Source organism: Chiloscyllium plagiosum, chromosome 41 (assembly GCF_004010195.1).
Source record: "Chiloscyllium plagiosum isolate BGI_BamShark_2017 chromosome 41, ASM401019v2, whole genome shotgun sequence".
In the NCBI taxonomy this organism is placed as follows: Eukaryota; Metazoa; Chordata; class Chondrichthyes; order Orectolobiformes; family Hemiscylliidae; genus Chiloscyllium; species Chiloscyllium plagiosum.
In genome coordinates, this window is record NC_057750.1 from 5,696,580 (window position 1) to 5,720,657 (window position 24,078).

General features: G+C 47.1%; 1 protein-coding gene across 1 annotated transcript in view; it reads left to right on the forward strand.

Annotated features, from left to right (window-relative positions):
- LOC122542784 (B-cell lymphoma/leukemia 11B-like) overlaps positions 1-18,596 on the forward strand; it is a 49,914-nt gene extending 31,318 nt beyond the window's left edge. The window contains exons 3-4 of the mRNA XM_043680826.1: positions 8,462-9,315; positions 12,466-18,596. Coding sequence (XP_043536761.1) covers positions 8,462-9,315; positions 12,466-13,287 — 1,676 coding nt within the window. The 3' untranslated portion in view covers positions 13,288-18,596. The remainder of the gene's footprint in view (positions 1-8,461; positions 9,316-12,465) is intronic.
- Positions 18,597-24,078: the final 5,482 nt, after the last annotated feature.

The window sequence follows — 24,078 nt, forward strand, 5'->3', positions numbered from 1 at the left end:
GTAACAGCCCCATGTAGGGGTGGGGTCCGGGATTGCCTTGGTAACAGGCCCATGGGGGGGGGGGAATCTAGGATTGCCATGGTAACGGGGGGGGAGGTCCCGGGATTGCCATGGTTACGCGCTGTTTGTGGGTCCGGGAACTGCCATGGTAACGCGCCTTGGGGTAGAGTCCGCCAGCGACATCGGGGAGGTGGGTGAACGGAGAAGGTGGCGTGAGGCGGGCGGACTGGAACCTTGTTCGCAGCCGGTGTCCTCCGCCCAGTTTGTGGGTGGGTGGGGGTGTGGTGTGTCCGCCTCTGGTGGGGGGGGGGGAAGGCCGGCATCTGAAGGGCCCCGCCTCTGGTCTCCTTGTGGCTGCCTCTCACCTGCACCACAAACCTGCACCAACCGGTATTTGGCAGCCACGCCCTTAACCTTGGGGATGCCTGGAGCTGGGCCAGGACAGTCAGACAAGATGATAATCTAAACACGTTTGATTTGAGGAAGCTTTGCAATGGGTTCAGGGAGGGCACTGCGCTCTCTGTGTGCCATTCTAGTTCCTTCTAGCTGCACCTAGAGACACCACACACTCACACACATTCTGTTCCTCACACCACCCCTCTCAGATTTAAAAAAAAATAATCAACCTTTGCTCCACACTGCCCTCCAACCCCTTCCCCTGGCTCCATGGGATCTCCTCCCTTCCCCTTCAGCCTCCACACAGGGGCTGGCCTTGGATCACTGCCAGCCTCTGAGTCATAAGGCCATGGGATCAGGCCTAAGGCCTGAAAACTCCCCGTGCCCCATACTGAGGGAGTGCTGCACTGTTGGAAACAGTGCCTTTCGGATGAGGTGAAGGTGGTTAAACCGAGCAGCCCTCCCCCACCCCACAAAACTGTGCCCTCCTCCCTCTTATGTGGATTCCCTGCATGAAGAAAAGCTGGGGAGATTCCGACCCCCGGTCCCAATATACTGGGCCAATATTTGTCCCTCTTAAAAAAATACACATGTTCTGGTCATTGTTTCTGTGTGGTTTTGGGATCTTGCTGTGTGCCAGTTTGTTGCTGTTATGTTTCCTAGTGGCTACACTCAGAAAAAGTACTCTGTTGACTATAAAATGCTTCAGGGTGTCCTAAGATTGTCAAAACAGTAACTCTCCTTTTGTTTTAAATCCGAGCTTCAAGTCAATCTTCCCTTCTGTCATCTGTGCCGGTGCTGACTTTTCACCCGATGTTTACAGTGAAAGAAAGGACAAAGTTCAGGATCCTGTGGACTGCCTTGGTCTAGAATGGCTTTTTTTTAATTGTGCGTTCACAGAATGTATACGTCACTGGCTGGGCCAGCTTCTGTTGCCCATTCCTGACTGTTCCTTGAGGGGTAGTACTGAGCCACCTTCTTGAGTTGCTGTAGTCCGTGTTGTATAGAGTTACCCACATTGCTGTTAGGGAGGGAATTCCAGGATTTTGACCCAGTGACATTAAAGGAACAAAGATCTTTTCCAAGTTGGGATGGTGAGTTACGGCTATGTGCTCTGTAGTTGGTGATGTATTGCAACACTGAGCAATTCCACTGTGTTCCCACTCTTGGGACCTGAAGCTTGTCAAGGTCTTTCAGGTCATTTTAAAGTTTAGGAGTCATCCTTTCCAAACCTCTTTGCTTCCACACCCCTTCCCTACCCCAAATACTGACAATACGCCTCTTCTCATTTAAGACTTGTTTTAAAATCTACCAAAACCTTTCACCACCTCTCATACTTTGAGGCAGTATCACCATTGCACCCAGACATACTTCGTTAATGCAGCTTAAGTTGCTGCTGAATCATTGAGTTTCTCAGGTTGGTTCCCACTTGAGTCATGAGAAGCAAAGGAGGAATTGTAGTCCTACAGTAGGCCCCACGTTTATAGATGGGTTGGGTGGAGTGATGGTTTGCACAGGGTGATGTTTGAAAAGTAATCCATCATCACAGTCTTCATGACACTCCACCCAGAACAATGTTATGTTTTAATTTCATGTTTCCTTCAAGATTTTAACATTTGTGTTAGTGTCGCCATCTAATTTGGTTTAATTTGTATGATTGGCTTAATCAAAATAGTATAAAAGGAAAACAGGTGGGACTGGTGTTTCCAAGGAGTATAGCCTAAGTAGAAGGACCTGATGTGGTGCAGTGGTAGCATCCCTACTCCCTGGACTGGGAGGCCTGAGTTCAGGTCCCACCTGCTCCTGAGTTGTGTAATAACAAGTCTGAACAGATTGATTAGAAAAATAGGTTAGCATAAAAAAATTAAACTGAGCAGACCTCCAATTCCATTTTGATTTAGCCCCTTTCTGCGTGTCTACTAACCTCCCTTCACTTTTGATTATTCATATTGTAGTAATGGGCTTTCCTTGTGAATATCTAATTGGTTACACAAGTGTTTTACTGATGAAGGTGACTGTTTGGAAACAAAAGCAAAAATAACAAGAGTCACGGTGATTTTGGTGGTGGGAAGTTCACGCAGTTGTGTGCAATAGCACCTCTTGGAAATAAAGAAAAGTAAGATTAGTTAAGGTTTTATGGTATGGTGTCCTATCCTATGGGCCAGGAGGCCTGGGTTCAAGTCCCATGTTGCTGAGGTGTGTAATAACATCTCCCAACAGGTTGATCAACAGGAAAAAAAAACAATAGAGGGCTCTACTGGTATTCTGTAATAACTTAGGAAGCCCGAATGAAAAGGAACATCATTTATAAAAGAAAGGTGTTTTGTTTTCTATCTCACCGTCTGGCTTGGATTCAAATTGGCAGTCACCTACTGTGACATAATGACTCTCTCAATGAGATGATCTATTGGCTATGAACACTTATGCTCACCCTGAGCTTAAATGTCCCATCTTGAGTATATACTGAGTCAGAAGATTTGTGAGTTCAGCCACAGAAATGAAATGTTTGTGTGACGTCCCAAGACCATGATCTATAATAAAAGCAAAATACCGTAGGTGCTAGAGATCTGAAACAAACACAAATTGTTGGAGAAACTCAGCAGGTCTAACAGCATCTGTGGAGAGAGACACAGAGTTAACACTTATCGTTCTGAAGAAGATTCTTATCAAACTCAGATTGTATGAGTCCCACTCCAAACTTGAGCTCAGAAATCTAGACTGTCAGTCTCCCACATGTAATATCAGAGCTGCATTTTGGGTGAGGTGTTAAACTGAGGCCCCAGCTGTCCTTAGGTGGATCCCTTGGCCAGTATTTTGAAGTGTTCTCCCCAGTGCCTTAGCCATTGTTTATCCCTCAATCAACATCATAAAAACAGATTATCCATTTGTTTTCAAGTTAGTGTTGTCAGATCTTTTGCTGTGTTCGGATTGGTTGCAGCATTTCCTGCATTACAGCAGTGCGGACACTTCAAACAAATAACTAACTGACCATAAAGCAATGTTGGTGGTTGTGTAAAGTGCTATATAAATGCAAATCTTTACTTGCTATGGGGGATTAAAACATACAGGTACAACCCAAGCCACACAGGTTCTGATGCACCCCATACGGAGCACACAGATGCTATCTTCAGTCCTCACATCTGGGCTGATCCCTAGGGGGTGAAGAGCAGGCTGTTATAATTTGCCCAAAAGTGACGGTGTTTGGCCATGCTGCGATGGCTCCCATGGCCGAATGGCCACTCTGTGGGGGCGGGATGTGGGAAAGGCTGAAGCTTGACCAGCTCCCAATGCAGTGCGACTGCCTGCCATTGGAAGCGGGGAATAAAGACTCTCGTCCACATTTCACTGCCTGTCTAGAGTTACACGCCACTGTGGTTGCCTCTGGTAACCAGCCTGGCTGTAATCTCTCCCGACACAGGCCTGGAGCCACACCACCGTGCAATTTGAAGCACTCAGTGGAGCTTTTGTTAATTTGCATATTAACATATGTCTCCAAATCCCCGAGGTGTTGTCTGTTCATTAATATTCCTCCCGTTCCCAATCCCGGGACAGTTCCCTGTGGAGTCTCCTGTGCATCTCTGAAATTAACATTTGCGGGTGTGGGATGGGGACGGGAGGGGGTCTGGGGAATGGGAGAGAGAATTTGCATTTTTTAATTAGTCTGGATAATTATTATTTGCTGAATATTCATTCGACTGACTGCCTGCGGAACCATCTCATCCAGGACGCGGTAGAAAATATCCTTACCCCACAGCACTTTGCAGGATTAGGAAGATGCACCTGTGTCAGGTCCAGTGAGACCCACTGCGGAAAAAAACACAAAAAGAAAAAATGATTAACCCCCCACAAACCGTGATGGGGTATTTGTTTTCTTTCTGATGAGCATAGTAGATGTCAGAGGCAGGTTCTTTGCTCAGAGTGGTAAGGACGTGGAATGCCCTGCCTGCTAATGTAGTTAACTCAGCCACATTAGCGGCATTTAAACAGTCCTTCGATAAGCACATGGATGATGATGGGATAGTGTAGGGGGATGGGCTTAGATTAGTTCACAGGTCGGCGTAACATCGAGGGCCGAAGGGCCTGTTCTGCACTGCAATGTTCTATGTTCTACGTTCTATCTGTTACACGGGAGCTCTGCCTGATGTTTTCACCCCAGGAGCTATTCTGCAACAGTACAGAGTTGGAGTAGGTCTGCTGTCAAAAGTTTGAATCTTGGTTGAATAATGTTTTGTTCCCCGATTGCCCCTTATCGCCAACTGCATCCTCGGGCCTGTTGTTTCCTCCTGTTCTTAGCTGATGCTTGGAAAGAAATACCTGCATTTAAATAGCACCGATTGCGAACCCCCCACCCCCCACCACAAGATGCCTCAAAGCTCCCTGCAGGTCACTTTCCTTCACTGGCCTGTTCAGAGATGTTATTACACATCCTTTGGAGCAGGTGGGACTTGAACCCAGGTCTCCTGGCCCAGAGATAGGGGCACCATCGATGTACTGCAAACGTCTCTTTGCACATTTTTTGAAGGGCTGGTCACTATGGTATTGTAGAACGTTGCAGCAGCTGCACTGAGGTAATGACCCAGATAATCAGTTACTAACAGTTGTAGAATCGCTCCAGTGCAAATGTGGGGGGCAGGGGAATTTGGCCCATCGTGTTTAAAGTCATAGAGATGTACAGCATGGAAGCAGACCCTTCAGTCCAACTGTCCCTGCTAACTAGATATCCTAAATTAATCTAGTCCTATTTCCCAGCTTTTGGCCCAAATCCCTCCAAGCCTTACCTATTGATGTACCCATCCAGATACCTTTTAAATATTGTATTTGTACCAGCCTCCACCACTTCCCCTGGCAGCTCATTCCATATATGCACCACCCTATGTATGAAAAAGTTGCCCTTCAGGTCCCTTTTAAATCTTTCCCCTCTCATTTTAAATCTATTCCCTTTCGTTTTTGGACTCCCCTACCCTGAAAAAAAGACCTTGGCCATTCATTCTATCCATTCCCCTCATGATTTTATAAACCCCTGTAAGGTGACCCCTCAGCCTCCGACATCCCTAGCCTATTCAGCCTCTCTCTATAGCTCAAACCCTTCAACCCGGCAACACCCTTGTAAATCTTTGCTGTGCCCTTCCAAGTTTAACAACATCTTTCCTACAGCAGGATATAGCCCCAGCTTTCTGAATGAGGATTTCACTCAGTGCCGTTCTCTTGCCCTATAACCCTGCATTTTCTTCTTTCTCAGATAACAGTCTAATTTTGTTTTGCAGAAACTGCAGAGAAAGTGAGGACTGCAGATGTTGGAGAGTCAGAGTTGTAAAAGGTGGCGCTGGAAATGCACAGCAGGTCAGGCAGCAGCCGAGGAGCAGGAGAGTTGACGTTTCGGACATAAGCCCTTCATTAGGAACCCTGAAGAAGGGCTTATGCCCGAAACATCGACTCTCCTGCTCCTCGGATGCTGCCTGACCTGCTGTGCTTTTCCAGCGCCACCCTTTCGACATAGAATCTGTACTGCCTTAAATGGCGTCGTTTTGTTAATTAGTACCAATTCTTAGTATCCGGTGGATGACACACATTTTACAATAGCTTTCAAGAGGGAAATGGAGAAATTTTCAGGGCTTTGGGGCAAGAGCTATGTGGAAAAAGATGAATTAGATAGCCCTTTCCAAGGGCCAGTACAGGCACAATGGGCAGGCCATCCTCTGTGGAGTCTTTCCAGGGAAAAGGAGGCTGATGAACATCTGAAAATGAAGGGTATAGTGTCAGGTAGGATGAAGATTAAGGGGGAGAACTAGGTGGAGCAGAAATGCCAATCTGGGTGAATTTGCAGGGAGTTACACTGTACAGGATGCCATTCAGTCTTTGTGCCTGTACCAGCTCTCTGCAAGAGCACAAAATCTTGTGCTGCTCACCTGCACTTTCCCCTGCAGACTTCCAAATATTTTTTTCTTTGCATAATCAGATTCCCCTCCTGTAGCCTTGAAATACCCTACCACTTCCACACTCCAGGCAGAGTATTCCAAATCCCTACCCACTCACTGCGTAGAAATGTTTTTCCTCATCTTGCCCAAGCTACTTTTGCCGAATCACCATAAGTAGGTAGGCCAAGGCCTCTGTTCTGTGCAGTAACTTCGAAGGTAAATAGGCTGGAGCTGTTTTCCCTGGAGCGTTAGGCTGAGGGATGACCTTATAGAGGGGCATGGATAGGGTAAATAGACAAAGTCTTTTCCTTGGGGTGAGGGAGTCCAGAACTACAGGGCATAGGTTTAAGGGGAGAGGGGGGAAGATTTTAAAAGAAACTTAAGGGGCAACCTTTTTTATGCAGAAGGTGGTGCACGTATAGAACGAGCTGCCAGAGGAAGTGGTGGAGGCTTATACAATTACAACATTTAAAAGGCACCTGGATGGGTATATGCATAGAAAGGGTTTAGGGGGATATGGGCCAAGTGCTGGCAAATGGGATTAGATTAATTAAGGATATCTGGTCGGCATGGACGAACTGGACCAAAGGGTCTGTTTCCGTTGTGTACATCTCTGACTCTAAATTTGGGTTGACCACTTTCAGTGGCGACAACATCCATGGACTAGAGGGAGCCTCAGCTACTTCTACACAGACCTTGGAAGCTATAATTAAACATTTGTGACAAACGTGTGACAGTCAGAAGTTAATTTATTTAGGCAGGAAGTGGATGCAGATGTAATGTATTAATAGATGTATCAAATATTATGTAAGGCAAACAACAACAAGCTGCATTTGTGTAGCTCCTTATCTGTAATATCTCCTGAGACGAGGCATGTGAGTGTCATCAAATAATGTGACTCCGAGCTGCAAACAGACATGGCAGGAACTGTGACCACACAACTGGTTAAAACTTGAGCTTTGTAAGGAAGGAGAAGTTTGGGGAGGGAATTTCAGAGCTGGCAGGTTCAGACAACTAAAGTCACGATTGTTACAGGTTAAAATCGGCTGCTGCTAGAATTGGAGGATCGGAGATCTTTATTTATTCTTTCACAGGATATGGGTGTGCTTGTTGCCCATCCCTAATTGCCCTTGCTCGAGATGGCTCTATGTTTCTGAGGGCAAGTTAAGAGTCAATCACATTGCTGTGAGTTTGGAGTCACATGTAGGCCCAGACTATGTAAAGATGGCAGATTTCCTTCCTATTATTGAACTCTATGAGCTTTTACAATAATTGATGATAGTTGTCAATGTCTCCCTCATTTTGTCAAGCTCACCTTTCCAGGTTTTATTAATTGAATTTAGACTCTACCAGCGACCATGCTGGAATTTGAATCCCTGCCTCCAGAATATTAGCATTACTAATTGGATGACTGGTCCAGTACCATTACCAGTACACCACCATCTACCTGCATGGAAATAAGGAGGTGGGCAGAGGCATTGGGAAACAAGGATAAGATTTTGGAATGTGTTGGGGGGGGGGGGGGGGGGTCGCTGGAATGGGAACTGATGCAGATCAGAGCAGCTGAGTACAGAGGGTCAGAGCGAGTTAAACTGATGTCCTCTGATTTAAAAAAAAACAAAGAACTGCAGTTGCTGGAAATCAGAAATTGCTGGAGAAACTCAGCAGGTCCGGCAGCATCTGTGCAGTGAAAGCAGCGTTGACGTTTCAGTTCTGAAGAAGGGTCACTGGGCCTGCAAACGGTAACGCTGCTTTCTCCCCACAGATGTTGCCAGACCTGCTGGGTTTTTTCCAGCAATTTTTGATTTTGTTTCTGATGCCCTCCGACCGTTTGTCCTAAGTTAGATTGCAATTAGATTTGCCACAACCGAGCTTTCAAGAAGCAACTGCAGGGAATGTCAAATTCCAATGCTTGCTTTGTCTTTAGATCCAAAGACTGTACAGAGCTGCCTTAGTACCTGTGTAGGTACCTCAAGATAATTTATGAACAAAGTATATTTTTAAAATAACAAAAACTAGGCTCTGAAGAAAATTGGGTTGGAAAGGTCAACTCTGTTTCTCTCTTCACAGATGCTACCACATTTGTTGAGTTTCTCCAGCACATTCTGATTTTTTTATTTATTACTGTTGGTGTCTCTTTGCTTTCACAGATGAGTTGGAACCTGCATATTATGTCTGCACCTCCTGTGAGGAGCCCTTTTCCAGTGCTAGGGTCCTGCTGCACCATGCACAGTACACCCACGGCCTGCAGATCTACCTGGAACTGGATGATTCGGAGAGGACGGGGATCCCTCCATCGCCCGGGGAGGAGCAGGCCGCTCCATCCGCCTCCATGCTCGAGGGGAGCCCCTTCGAGGAGCCACGGTGCCCCGAGTCCTCAGTGCGTGGGCCCCGCTCCCCGGCCAACTCGCTGCTCTTCGGCCCATCGGCCCTGGGTCCGCCGGAGTACAGCGACAGCGGCTCTGAGGAGGCCATCTCCCGCCACCGTGCCACCGAGCGGACCTTCCCTATGAGGATGCCGGCGAAGGCAATGGACTTTTCCCGGAGGCTGCGCAAGCTGGCGGCGGGAGGCTTGGGGCCTGGCGCAGGAGGCCGACCGGCCTTCCTCTCGGGTCTGGCTCCGTCTCCACCGCCCGCTTCCTCCTCCTCCTCCAGGCCCCACGGCCGCAGCAAGGAGTGTGAGTTCTGCGGCAAGAGCTTCAAGTTCCCCAGCAACCTGGTGGTGCACCGGAGGAGCCACACCGGCGAGAAGCCGTACCGGTGCCCCTTCTGCGACCATGCCTGCAGCCAGTCCAGCAAGCTCAAGCGCCACATGAAGACGCACATCAACCACGCCGGCATCCTCAACGGCTGGGCCGCAGCTCTGCCTGATGGCCCCCTCTTGGAGGATGGCTACCGACACCGGGCCTACCAGGCACCGGGCCTGGAGAATGGCATGGCTGAGGACGGCGACGAACACATCGCCACCGACTACCCAGCTCTCAGCACTGAGCATGACATAAAGGTGAGGTCCGGCAAGTTACTCGTCCTTCAGCTTCCCTCCCCTCAGCACCCAGTACAGGAGGAGGCCATTCGCCCCATCATACTTTTTGGAAGTACAATCCAACTCCTTTTCCCCTCCCATCTTTTCCCATCACCCTGCAATGTTACTTCCTCAAGTCAATAAACGTAAGCCTGAGCAAGTTACTCACTCTTCTGTTTCCCTCCCTTCGCATTCCATCACATGCGAAGGCCATTCATCCCAAGGTGCTCTTTGAAAGAGTCATGCAGCTCCTAGCCTCCTTGCGTCAAATTAATCGTGACCTAAACATGAGCCCTGGCAAGGCCACCAGCTTACACCGCCCCCCCCCCCAGCCCAAGACAACATGTGAGCAGGCCATTCGCCCCATTGTGCTCTATCCAAATCTTTCTCCTGCAGCCCTATAATATTTCCTGTGCAAGTCACTCTTGACCTAAAGGTGAGCTCTGGCAAGTTACTCACTCTCCAATTTCCATCTCTCAGGAGCCAGCACAAGAGAAGGCCATTCGCCCCATTGTGTGATCCAACTCCTTTCACCTCCACCCTGCTGTTTTCCCACAGCCCTGCAATATTGCCTCCTCAACTGGATACTCAGTAGCAGTGTGTACCAATGACAAGATGCACTGCAGAAATTCACCAAAGATCCTCAGATAGCCCCTTCTAAACCCACAACAACTTCCATCTGGAAGGACAAGGGCAGCAGATACATTGGAACACCACCAATTCCCGTCTAAGTCACTCACCCTCCTAACTTGGAAATATATCAGCGTCTTTCACTGCTGCTGCACCCAAATCCTGGAATTCCCTCCCTGAGGGCACTGTGGCACAACCTCCATGATATGGACTGCAGCAGTTGAAGAAGGCCTTCAACCTTCCCAAAGGCAACACGCAATAAATGCTGACCAACCAGCGGCACCCACATCCCACAAGTACACCAGGAGATATAAGATCTTAATATTTAGGAGCAAGATTAGGCCATTCAGCCCATCAAGCCTCTTCCACTACTGTAAGATTTTGGCTGATCTGATTGTGGTCTCACCTCCACATTCCTGCCTACCCCCATTATAATTTGGGACCACTTAGATGATTAAAAATCTGTTTTACTCAGTCTTGAATTTATTCAATGACACACCCTCCATCCCACCACACCCCGGCAGTCTCCAGAGCAGCGAATTGCAAAGACTAATAATACTCTGAGAGAAGAAATTCCTCCTCATTTCCATCGTAACTGGGAGACACCTTATCTTTACGCTGTACCCTAGTTTCCCTCAGGAAAGGAAATGTTCTCCTCTCAAATCCATTTAAATCTTAAGTCTCCTCTGATTCTTCCAGACGCCAATGAGTGCAGTTGTAAATAGCGATTTCTTAAAGAATTGTTGAATGGATTCTGGCCATGGCTAGTGTTTACTGCCCATACCTAATTACCCTTGAGAAAGTGCTAGTGAGGCTCTTTCTGCAATCACTGCAGTCCTTGTGGATACTCGATTAACATGAGAGAGGAAGCTAATCCTTAAATTGAGGTGGAAGAGGGGTGCGGGTGGGGGTCTTTGACATTCTAGAGAAGAAGACATTGTGGATGCTCAGTCATTGAAAACGTTGAATAATTTGAGATATTTGGGGAATTGAAGGGTGTCGAGATAGTGTGGGGAGATGGAGTTGTGATTTGATGGGCTTAATAAATGGTAGAGGTGACTCGAGATTGACTAAGGGCAGATGGTGGCCGATAGTATTATCACTGGACCCCAGACAATGCAGAGAGCCAGGTAATGTTTCAGGGACCTGGGTTCGAATCCCACCCTGGCAGATGGTGGCATTTGAATTAAATAGAAATCTGGAACTCAGAGTCTAATGATGTCCATGAATCCATTATCACTTGTTGGGAAAAACCCATCAGATCACTAATGTCCTTTAGGGAAGGAGACTGCCATCCTTACCTGGTTTGGCCCACAGCAATGTGGTTGACTCTTAACTGCCCTCTGGGCAATTAGGGATGGACAATAAATACTGGCTGGCTCCTAGCCAGCGATGTCGTCATCCCATGCAAACTTCTGCAAACAGGTGTCACTGCAAAATTAATTCAGATCTGCAGGGCTAAATCCCACCATGGAAAATGGTGAAATTTGAATTCAGTAAAAATCTGGAATTAAAAGAGAAATGAGCAAACATCTAACGATTGATTGTCATAAAAAAGTGATCTAGTTCACTGTAGGGAAGGAAATTGCTGTCCTTACCTGTTCTGGTCTACATGTGACTCCAAAGCCACAGCGATGTGGTTGACTTTTTTTTAATATTTATAATAAATATATATTTACATTGAAATACAATTTAAAATCAGAGCTTCTGGAAGAACCATTTATTCTTTCCTGTCTTGCACCATTCGTTCAAACTTCCCATCTGGCTTTACACTTCAGAGTAAGATTCCTCAAAACTTCCTTACTCACAACAGTCTTATCCAGGGGAATGTTAATGGTTGGCATCAGGTGGTTGTAGTTATGTACTTTCATAAAGGACTTGACCTTGGCCACCTTCATCTTGCCCATTTTGGCAGTCACCTTACACAGGTAACGATCCACACCAGCAACAAGGATGTTACATTAAAGTCTGTCAGAGGTCCCATCATTGATGTTCTTTACACTGACATCTTTGCTAAATGCCTTTGTGCAATAAATGCTGGCCCAGTCATCGATACCCACATCCTGTGACCAATGAGAAAAAAAGCCATAGCAGAGAGATGGGCTGAATGCCCTGCTTCCTTCTGTAAGACGAGAGTTTGCTGGTTTTACAAGAATTGAAATGAACAGTCTCAAACCAAGTTTACTTGGTTAGCCTTGGGTGACTCTGTGGAGTTTGCATGTTCCCCCATGTCTGTGCGGGTTTCCTCCCACAGTCCAAAGATGTGCAGGTTAGGTGATTTAGCGATGGGAAATGCGGTTTATGAGGTCAAGGTGGGATGCTGTTTGGAGGGTCCTTGCTGAATTAATGGGTTGAATGGCCTCTTTCTGTAATGTAGAGATTTAATGATAACTGTGAAGAAGTAGGAATGTAAATGCAGCCTGTACTGTTGGGCTGCAGGGGCCATTTTGCTGAGCTGTCACATTCACAATAACTCTTGTTGTATATTGTGTATCACAACAGATAAAGGTCCTGAAGGAGGAACCAGAGTCGGGTGAAGATCAGCAGCTGGGGAAACTCAAGGAGCAGTTGGACTGCCAGGCAAATGAGGCCCTGTCTGAGACAGAACGCCTCCAGATGGAGGGGGACAGTGACCTTGCTAATGGTGAGACCGAATCGGCCAGGGCCTCTCCGTCAGGCCTGGCCAACGGTTTTGGCTTTCATTCCAAGCGGCTTCTTGCACCCCCACGGGGCCCCAGCCTTCTGAGGGGGACCCTCAGGCAGATCAAGGCCGAGAAAGACCACCTGTCGGAGGAGGCCAGCCGGAACTTCTACTCCCGGTGGCTGGCTGACTGCGCGGCCTCCCGGAGACCGGCGGGAGCCCCCTCCTCTACAGCCGCCGGCGCCCGGGCCTCCCCGTCGTCCGAGAACTCCGGCGAGAATGCCGGCTCCTGCTCCTCCAGCCCGCCCCGGGAGGCGTCGGCAGACAGCGGCACGGCCAGCGGGCACAGCACGCCGAAACGGCTGGGCGTCGGGCGGGGGCTGGGCGAGGGGCGCCGCCGCAACACCTGCGAGTTCTGCGGCAAGACCTTCCGCAACGCCAGCAACCTGACGGTGCACCGGAGGAGCCACACGGGGGAGAGGCCATACCGCTGCGAGCTCTGCAGCTACGCCTGCACTCAGAGCAGCAAGCTGACCCGGCACATGAAGACGCATATGCAGCCGGGCAAGGAAGTCTTCCGCTGCAACACGTGCAACATCCCCTTCAGTATCTACAGCACCCTGGAGAAGCACATGAAAAAACGCCACAGTGAACACCTCCAGGAGCCCCAGCTCTCCAATTGAGGTGGTGAGGTGGTGGGGGAAGTGTCATCATAGCCCGGTTCATGGGGTGGGCTTGGGGTGTAGGACCCTGACAGAGGAAAGGATGGACCTTTTAGATGGAGGGTGCAGTGAGAAAACTTTCCCTCAGTCATTCTGTACAGAACTTATGGGGCATAAGGACCAGGGCGGAGATGTGGGCTGAATGGTCTAGGTTCCAATTGGTAAAATTTGATGTAATCCCCGTGAAGATGAATGTTCTTCCCAGTCCCCATCCAATATGTTTATGAATATTTAAAGTTTCAGGCATTTAAACCTTAGCCGCAGCAGTGTGGGGAGCATGGGGGTTTCCCTGAACAAACAATGTGATGTCGTGACACACATTGTTGGCCAATTTTCAATTGGGACGGAGGCCTTCCTGAGCTAGGAGTGGGATGTTATGGATTAATGGACTGAGGAGGAGGACCATTGGTAGATGATGCTGGGGAGGAGGAAAGGAAGAGAATAGGAAGAGCTTTATTGGCCAGTTGGACAATATTTGAGGGGCGGGGTGCCAACCTCACACGCAGGAGGATACTCCGCTGTGCCAGCATTCTTCAGTTAGAATTTTTCTCGTGGGTGAGGAGAATGGAGGCATTGATCTGCCACTGAAAGGAAGTGTCTTAGAACTACACAGGGCCCCACATGGAGACTTCAAGTGTGGGACTTTCAAGGGACTAGAGACAATGGCAGAGAAATACCCACACCAGCGCTAGTGCCCACGGCACCCATGTTCCTTTGAAGCTGTGCAGCTGCCCGGAGGTCTGTGCACATGGATTGGAAATGTCTTGACATGACCTTACAGCTCCAACAGCTGTGCCCTCCCATCTCCGAAACACCTCCTGTATTGGTTTCCTGACCCCCTTCTGCTCCTGGCACTCATCCCCCACCTCCCCCCCCCAACCCTCTCAGATAGGTGAATGCCAGGTATTTCCGAGTTTACATTCATCGCAATCCAAAGGCTCAGGTTCGTGCTCAGGGTACTTGGTAGCTGTGGGAGTTTGAAATTCAATAAACTGAGACCTTTTTGAATGGAGGAGCAGGGCTGATGGCCTGCTCCTGCTCTGACGGAATTTGTTGTGATGCACACTGAGGTTGAATAGCTGAGACTCATTGTCAAGGCTCACTCGATAAGCACGGCCTATTAGGTGGATAGTGAAGACAGATGGGTGTCTCACTCGTGTTCATCACTGAGCATGTGACCCCTCTGCTCTCAAAGAGACTTCCATATTTGTGAACAGCAGCACCATTCTCTGATGGGTCAGAAGCAAAGCACTCTCCTTGGTCCCTTAGGCCGCAGAAAGGACTGCTGTGGAGTTCTTGCTGCTCCATGCTGACCCTCATGAGTCAGCCTCATGGTCTCGATCACAGAAAACCAGCTTAGGAAGCCTGCTTGTGTATGTAAGTGGGGCTGGGGTGGTGAAGAGGGTGCTCAGGGGTGAGAATAACCTCCTTTGTGGAGAGAGTCACAGGTCCCTTTTTCCCTTGGGGTGGGCTATTATACTTGATGCCCGTCTTAAACACCACTCCGTAGGGACAGGATAAAGCCATTCAGCTCCTCAAGTATTTCAATAGAAATCACTTTGAGCTGTCATGATCTTGTAAAAGTCTATATATAAATGCAGGTCTTTCACACGACATCAAGTCCAAATCTCTTGAAGTCATTACTCTGTAAAAATCCAACCCACTAATCCTCAAAGCCACTCTTCTGACCCGTCCAACATCCTCGCCATTTTGAGATGGCAAGTTGCAAGTTTCAAATTTCCACCACCCTTTGGATGGAAGGGAATTTCCTGAGTTTTACTGCAGGACAGCCTGGATTTTATTAAGACCTATAATGGAATTCCCCTCACCAGCACTGACAAGGATGATGTCAAGCTGATCGCAGTCATATTGTTCAACAGTTCAGGCACATCAAAGCACCTTAGGCAAAACCGACAGCAATTTTAACTTTGGCTATTCTCTTCTCAACAACAAGGTGCATTTATTTAGCCCCTCTAAAGTTGCACTTCACAGGAGCATTACCAGTTTGATGCCATTTAAGGAGATATTAGACACACACCACCAAAACCTGGATGATGAAAGTTTTTGATGAATGGCTCAAAAGGATGTGAGAGAGGCAGCGGGGTTGAGGGACAGAATTCTAGAACCACCCAAAGCCTACATTTCCCTGTCAGATTGCTTTGGTGGTCACTGCCATGGTGTGTCAGTTCAGTGTTTCTCCAATGAACACCCTCAGTTGGAAGGCTGGCGGGTGGGGAAGCGGCTAGGAGAGGTGATTCACTCCCCTCTGCCAATCACTTCCTGAGATGTCCAGCGAAAACTGCATCATGGAGTTCAACTGTGTTGCCATCCTTTGTCGAATAGCTTATCAACTTGGTCTGGACTTGCCACAGGAGAAATGAACAGTGGTATTTCAATCTGTGCAGAGAGCTGGTATGCCATTGCAATGACACGTCGCAAGAAGATAGCAAAACCTGGGTCCTCTGAGGGATGGGGGGTGTTTTATCTGCAGCATTTTAAATCACGGTGCCCAGCACCTGGAATGACTTGGATCTGCAAAAGTTATCAGTGATAATACAGGGGCTGGTGAACGAGGTGTCTATTGGGGTGGTGGTGCACGTGTGCCAGTGAGTGTAATGGTTCAAGGAGCCTACAAGAATTGCACCTCCGTCGGAGAGTTGGATAGACTCCTCTGTATTTTTCTAATAGTCATGTATTTTTTACATGGTGCGCTGGGAGCGAAGCAGTTTTTTTCTTTGTAATGTATTTCAAGCTGAAAGCAGTCAGGGTGCCCCAGGATTAGGGCAAAGGGTGCGTTTTGTATGACAATTTTTTGTATTACCAGTGTGTTTGTGATAACTTGTGTGGGTTTGGGTCAGTGTCAAACACGATTCTAATTCAAGAAGACAGCTCGGGGAGGGTGGGACAGGCACAAAAGTACATTTGTTGAATGTTGTATAGTTTAATATTGTGAATGACTGAAAACTGGCATGTTCAGGGGTGGGGTGGGATGGGTAGAATTGCAGTAAAACTGTACAATATTTGCCAGACAGCACTGACCTCATCTGTTTTACTTTGTCACTGTGGGGAGTATATCTTTTGGCTGATGGGCTTTATTGTAATGTTTGGTAGGGAATTCTTTTAGAGCAAGGCTGTTTCACTATGCGGTGGGGGTGGGGTAGGTGTTTAAAGGGAGTGTGACATGTAGCAATGTTGTCACTGGATGTACTAGTTTGGGTGTTAACAGGAGATAATACACCCTTGCATATAATCTCTCACTCTCACAGTCACACTCATACATGTACAGCCGCACTCTCTCAAACACATGACAACATACACTGATACTCACACCTACACACACTTCCACAGCCCCACACTCATCCTCACTCACCTACACACCCTCAAAACACTTTCACCCACACACACACACACACACACACACACATACAGAGACACAAATCACAATTCCCCTGATCGTTAGCTGTCAGAATCAGCTCTGCGTCTCAAACCGATCTCATTGGTGTCCACTTGGGGGTTGCTGATGGAGTGTGGTCAGCCATAGCCCTCTGAAACAGAAAGTGAAGGCTTTGAGTCCCCACTGCAGAGACATGAGGGTCATATTTCAAGCTGACACAGTGTTCCACACTTGGAAGAGTCGTCTTTCGGACTAAGACGTTAAACCAAAGTCCTGTCTGCCCCTTGGGCAGACATAAAAGACCCCTTGGCCACTATACAGGAGAAGCTGGGAATTTCTCCCTGGCATCTTGGCCAATGTTTATCACTGAACCAAATGCACAATAAAACTGATTACCTAGTCATTTATTGCTGTGATGTTGCAACTGAGGCTTTGGAGGGACACATTATTGCTTTAGTTCCACTACTCCATTGGTCACAATATGAAATAAAAATACTTCTCCCAGTGGCCAATTAAATAAAGGTGCAATAAATGGTTTATATGCACAGTCAGTAATAAAGGAGTATAAAACCTTATGACTGTCAATGTCCTCAAGAACACACACATTCCCATATGCAGACATGCTTCAGGAAAAGAGAAAAAATTAAAGAAAACTCTAATGGATGGTTCTGTGGCTTAATTGGTTAAAGCGTCTATCCAATAAACTGGAAATGCAAGATTCAAATCCCAGTGGTACCTACTCATTGTATCGAAGGTTCCTTGTTTCAGATTCTTGCAAGGGCCATGGTGGTGATCAAGCAAATCACCGTCCTGGTTGAGTTTCAGCCTGTTATGATTTTGGTGATCAAGGATAATTTGTCTCTGGGGCTCAGTTAGCTGGACGGCTGGTCTGTGATACAGAGTATCGCCATCAGCGTGGGTTCAATTCCTGCACCAGCTGAGGTTACCATGAAGGTCCCCACCTTCTCAACCTCACCCCTTGCCTAAGGCGTGGTGACCCTCAGTTTAAACCACCAGCAGTCTTCTCTTTCTAATGACTATAATGATTTTTACAATTGTCTCTGGAGCCCTTTTGACATATTCTGTTCAAAAAAAAGCAATCACTATTTCAAATAAACAAGCAGGCTTCACCTGGAGTGTTGTTTTTCAGGGATCAGTTGGATAGCTTGTTCTTAGCAGGCTTTCCTCCTACTCAGCTTTGTCCTCAGTGATCTTCCCTTCAACTGAACCAGGTAAAACCTCCCACGCCTGTTATTGTTCAAACAGCCCTAGCAGTGGTCTGAAGCAAAGCAAGCAGTCATGTGTTTTCTAGGAAGACTGGTTTAAAAAACTCTCCAATGTCCACAGTAGCCGTCCAACTACCTCTTTGGAAAAAATCACTCCAGATATGTCCACAACACTGGCAAAACATTCATTCTTTTTCCACACGCATCTAACTCCTCCAAAAAAATTTTAAAATATCAAATAACAAGTGTCTTTGTAACACTGGGAGCTAGCTGTGTACAAAGTGTCCACATGCCACATGGTATAACAATGGGTACAAGTCAGAGATGTTTGATTGGCTGTTAAACCTTCTTAGCAGGCTGTATAAATACTTCACTATATTGTGGAACAGCTAATGGTAGGGGTCCAGCTTTAAAGGGCAGTTAGTGTATGATTACACTGCTGGATTATCAGTAGTCATCGCAGTCCAGTGACAACATTGGGAAGTGGGAAGGGGAGGGGGAGTAGAAATGGGGGCTGGGGAAGTATTTTGTAAAAATACTGTCAACCCAAGTTTTGAAGAGCAAATATTTTTAATGTATTTTATAAAATTGAACTTCAGTGAAAAGCAACTTGCTGCATCACCTGAATTAAAAAAAGAGAGATTTGGAAAGTGCAGTTGGTTTTTGATTTATCATCTTCTCTCACCCATGAGATGTTACTCAGTTGATAATAGCCATGGCCTAAACTAGGATCCCAGGTCTTAATCTGAGCCCATGTTGAACTGAGCCTGGCTGACAGGCAGAGGTTTGGCCTCAGGACCACTGTCTGTAAAGCACACTCCCCTCTCCTTGCTCCCACCCCGTGTTGAAGGGAGAGAACCTCACCAAATAGGATCTCACACCTCTCTTTTGTTAGCAAATAGAGTAACACAGCACAGAAACTGAGCCTTTGTTCCAACCAGTTCATGCTGAACATAATCCCAAACTAGGCGAAAATGAGGACTGCAGATGCTGGAGATCAGAGTCAAGAGTGTGGTGCTGGAAAAGCACAGCAGGTCAGGCAGCATCTGAGGAGCAGGAAAATAGATGTTTTGGGCAAAAGCCCTTCCCAACTAAACTAGGCCTACCTGCCTGTGCTTGGCCTATATCCCTCCAACCATTTCTTATTCATGTACTTATCTAAATGTCTTTTAGACATTGTAAGTTTTACTGCATCAACCACTTCCTCTGGAAATTCATTCCATACATAAACCACTCCCTGTGTAAAAGAATTGCACCTCATATCTTTTTTAAATCTTTCTCCTCTAACCTTAAAAATATACCCCCTGGTCTTCAAATCCCACACCCTAGGGAAAAGACACATGCCATTCACCTTATCTATGTATGCCTTTCATGATTTTATAAACCTCGATAAGGTCATCCCTCAACCTACATACCAGTGAAAAAGGTCCCAGCATATCCAGTGTCTCCTTACAACTCAAATCCTCAATTCCAGGCAACGTCCTGTTCTTCTGAACTCTCGCCAAATTAATAATATCCTTCCTATAACAAGGAGAGCAGAACTGGACACTGTACTCACCAATGTCCTGTACAACCTCAACATCATGTCTAACTCCTGTAGTCAAAAGGTCTGAGCAATGAAGGATACACACCTTCTTCGAGACAAAAAACTGCAGATGCTGGAATCCAAGGTAGACAAGCAGGAGGCTGGAAGAACACAGCAAGCCAGCCAGCAGCCTATGCATATGTGATGCAAACTTCAAAGAATTATGTACCTGAACACCTAGGACTCTGTTCTATAACATTACCCAAAGCCCTACTTTTAATTGTATAAGACTTGCCTTTATTTGTTTCACCAAAATGCAATTTATCCAAATTAAACCCTATCTTTCTTTGCCCCGGTTTACTCCCACAGTCCAAAGGTGTGCAAGTTAGGTGGGTTGACCATGCTAAATTGCCGAGGAGAAAGTGAGGACTGCAGATGCTGGAGATCAGAGCTGAAAATGTGTTGCTGGAAAAGCGCAGCAGGTCAAGCAGCATCCAAGGAGCAGGAGAATTCCTGAAGAAGGGCTCATGCCCTAAACGTCGATTCTCCTGCTCCTTGGATGCTGCCTGACCTGCTGCGCTTTTCCAGTAACACATTTTCAGCTCATGCTAAATTGCCCTAGTGTTCAGGGATGGAAAATGGAGAAGGACCTGAACCCTCCATGTTGTAGGTTGGGTAGGAGGGTGGGTCTGGTTGAGATGCTCTTTGGAGATTCAGTGTGGATTCGATAGGCCAAATGGCCTGCTTTTATACTCAAAAGGATTATTTTCTGTTGTAAAAATGTGTATTGGGTGTGGGAAGGATTGAACACAGCTGTGATGGCTGGTCCCTTTATGGCTGAACAGCTCAACAAAGCTCCCCTCCACCCAATAAAACACACAACATGGACAACAAAGAAATGATGCACATCAAAAGGTAGAGGGTTCAGATCTCACTGCATAGGCTTGACCTCATAAAATATTGTGACACACTCAGTGCCAGTACTGAGGGAGTGCTGCACTGTCAGAGGTGCTAGTTATTGAATGGGATATTAAATGGAGATTTCAGCTCTCCTCCTGGAAATATGGAAAAGATTGCACTGTCACTTTGAAAAAAAAAGCAGGTGGAATTCTACCACAAAGTCCCAGCCAAAATGTATCCCTCAACCGACCACAAGAAGGTAAAAACAATGACTGCAGATGCTGGAAACCAGATTCTGGATCAGTGGTGCTGGAAGAGCACAGCAATTCAGGCAGCATCCGAGGACAGGCAAAATCGACGTTTCGGGCAAAAGCCCTTCATCAGGAATAAAAGAAGTAGATGATGGGAGTTTGCTGTTTGCAAATTGGCTGCTGTGTATCTTAGGTTACAACAGTGACTTTCACTTCAAAGCACACTGGGGACATTCTGAAGTCTGAAGGTCAAGCCTTGGATCCCAAATTCTATCCGACTCCTGACCTTGTCCTCTGTCACAACCCGCATATTTGGGTGCTAAGTTGCAAAATTCTTGCAAACTTCAATGTCCTCGCAAAAGGCAAAGGTAGAAGTTGCTTTGATCTCATTTTTAGAGGGCCAGGGAGTGAGGGTGAAGGGATATTGTTAGCAGATTATTTGTTAAACCTTTTTAGGGTGGCACAGTGTTTAGCACTGCTGCCTCACAGTGCTACGGACCCGGGTTCGATTCCAGCCTCGGGCGACTGTCTGTGTGGAGTTTGCACATTCTCCTCGTGTCTCCATGGATTTCCTCCCACAGTCCAAAGATGTGCAGGTCGGGTGAATTGGCCATGCTAAATTGCCCGTAGTGTTAGGTGCATTAGTCAGAGGGAAATGGGTCTGGGTGGGTTACTCTTCGGAGGGTCGATGTGGACTTGTTGGGCCAAATGGCCTGTTTCTACACTGTAGGGAATCTAATCTAATCGGGAGCAGGCCAACAATGAGAGGCAGAAAACAACTCAGCTGCGCCCAGCCTGTCTTTCTCACGTGCGCACACATACACAGTAGCAAACACCCGGAAATCTCCACTCAGAGGTTTATGGAGACTAGATCACAGAAAATATTTAGAGAGGAGGTAGGTGGATGTTTGAAATATTGGAAATTTGAGGGCTATGAGAAGCTGGCACACAAGAGGAGTTGAGGCCTAGGACAGATCACCTATGATCTTCCTGACTTGGCGGGGCAGACTTGATGGGCCGAATGGTCTATTTCAGCTCCTGTTTCTTATGTGTTTCTCTCAGGAATGTCCCAGGGCACTTTAGAGCCAGTGACACCCTTTGTGAAATGTAGTACCTGTTATGAGGGAAAAGCAGCAGCCAGTTTGTACGCAGTCCCACAAACAGCAATGTCATCGTGTCCAAATCCTGAATGTTTTTAATCTTGAGATGTTGGTAGAAACACAAACATCAGCCAGGACACTGGGCACTGGAGGGGCTTGAGGAGGCAGTAGTCTCCCTGATCTTGTTTGAGTTAGTGATCACTGGATCTTTTAGGCTGGTCTCGGTTTAGTAGCTAGGCCAAAATACGGCGCCTTCTGACAGTGCAGCACTCCCTCAGTACCAGCCTCACTGTTTTGACATTAAGACCTGAAGAGGAACTTGAATCTCTGATACAGTGACGAGACTGCTCGTTAGGAAGTCACTTCTGAGAGAACGTTGCACTGAAATTTGGTCTCTTACCTCAAAAACTGAGCTCCTTCTGCATCTCAGGCTGAACCAGAGTGTTTCTAATCACTGTATCTGCCTCCAAATTAACATTCTGACAATCCCCCCCTCCCCCAACCTTTTTAGAAAAAAATGCTTTCTATTTTGACTCTATTCTGAAAATAAACTTTTAACAGGTTATCAGCGCCCGATACAAAATCAAACGATTAACAGAAGCTTCGGAAAATCAAATAAGCTAACATTATTTGGGGTGATGGGGGATGCACCCCAGCCCCTGCAGTGCCCGCTGGACTCTGATTCTGATTCTATTCTTGTGGCACTGCCACTTCCAAACGTTCAACCAAAGAAGTTCAGTTGCTGGAACACAGTCCAGTCCATGGCTCAGTGGTTAGCACTTCTGCCTCACAGCACCAGGGTCCCAAGTTCAATTCCAGCCTCGGGCGACTGTCTGTGTGGAGTTTGCACATTCTCCCCGTGTCTGTGTGGGTTTCCTCCCACAGTCCAAAGATGTGCAGGCCAGGTGAATTGGCCGTGCTAAATTGCCCGTAGTGTTAGACGCATTAGTCAGAGGGAAATGGGTCTGGAGTGGGTTACTCTTCGGAGGGTCAGTGTGGACTGGTTGGTCCGAAGGGCCTGTTTCCACACTGTAGGGAATCTAATCCATCACAGAAGCCAATCTTCCATCCATTGACACTGCCTGGGGAAGGCAGCCAACATCATTAAAGACCCCTCCCACCCCCATTATACCAACCTCTCCATCAGGCAGAAAATACAAAAGCTTAAACACACAAACCAACAAGTTCAAGAACATCCTTCCCCACACTGTTATTAGACTGCTTAATGGACCTCTCAAATTCCAAATCTGATTTTGATCTTGCTTTTCATGCACCTTCGTTGTGGCCATAACTTTGCATTCCACCCTATGTACTTTGTGTAGTATTACTTAGATTAGATTACTTACAGTGTGGAAACATGCCCTTCAGCCTAACAAGTCCACACTGACCCACTGAAGCGCAACCCACCCAGACCCATTCCCCTACATTTACCCCTTCACCTAATACTACGGGCAATTTAGCATGGCCAATTCACCTAACCTGCACATTTTTGGACTGTGGGAGGAAACCGGAGCACCCAGAGGAAACCCACGCAGACACCGGGAGAATGTGCAAACTCCACACAGTCAGTTGCCTAAGGCAGGAATTGAACCCAGGTCCCTGGCGCTGTGAGGCAGCAGTGCTAGTCACTGTGCCACCCACAGAGTATGATCTGCCTGCATGCAAAACAAAACTTTTCACTGCACCTCGGTACATCTGACAATAATAAATCAAATCAAAACAAAAGAAATGGCTGGAAAAGCTCAGAACATTCTTAAGAAGTGGACCCGAACCATTAACTTTGCTTTCTCTCTACAGATGCTGCCAGACCTGCTGAGCTTCACTGGCAATTTCTATTTTTGTTACTTCTCTGCCCAGGCCTTTATTGGCTACAGATTTGACCAATGCAGCCTTGTTTTCCTTTGCCTTAAATAAGCTGCAACCAATCGTAACTCTGCCTTCTGTCCAATTCTACACCAGGTTGTGTTTGCCCAACCTTCCTGCGTTGACTGACTGCAATGTACTGCAGCCCTGCAATCCTTCAGGGTTTACCATCTCCTTGGCCATTTCACAGAATTACTAAACTGTTATGGCACAGGAGGCCATTTGGCTCATGTTAGCATCAGTTCTCCTTGCTTTTTCCCTGTAACCATTCCTTTAGAGAAAACAGTCCAATTCCTTCTAATTGAATGTGACTGAACCTCTGCCACCCCACACTCAGGAAGCACATTCCAGGCCTTAACCCCACAGTGTGGGAAGAAGATTTTCCTCATGTCACTTCTGCCAATTACCTTAGAGCTATGCCCTCTCATTTTCCAACTTTTCACTGATGGGATCAGTTAGTCCCTCTGTAGCCACCTCATAATTTGAAAATCTC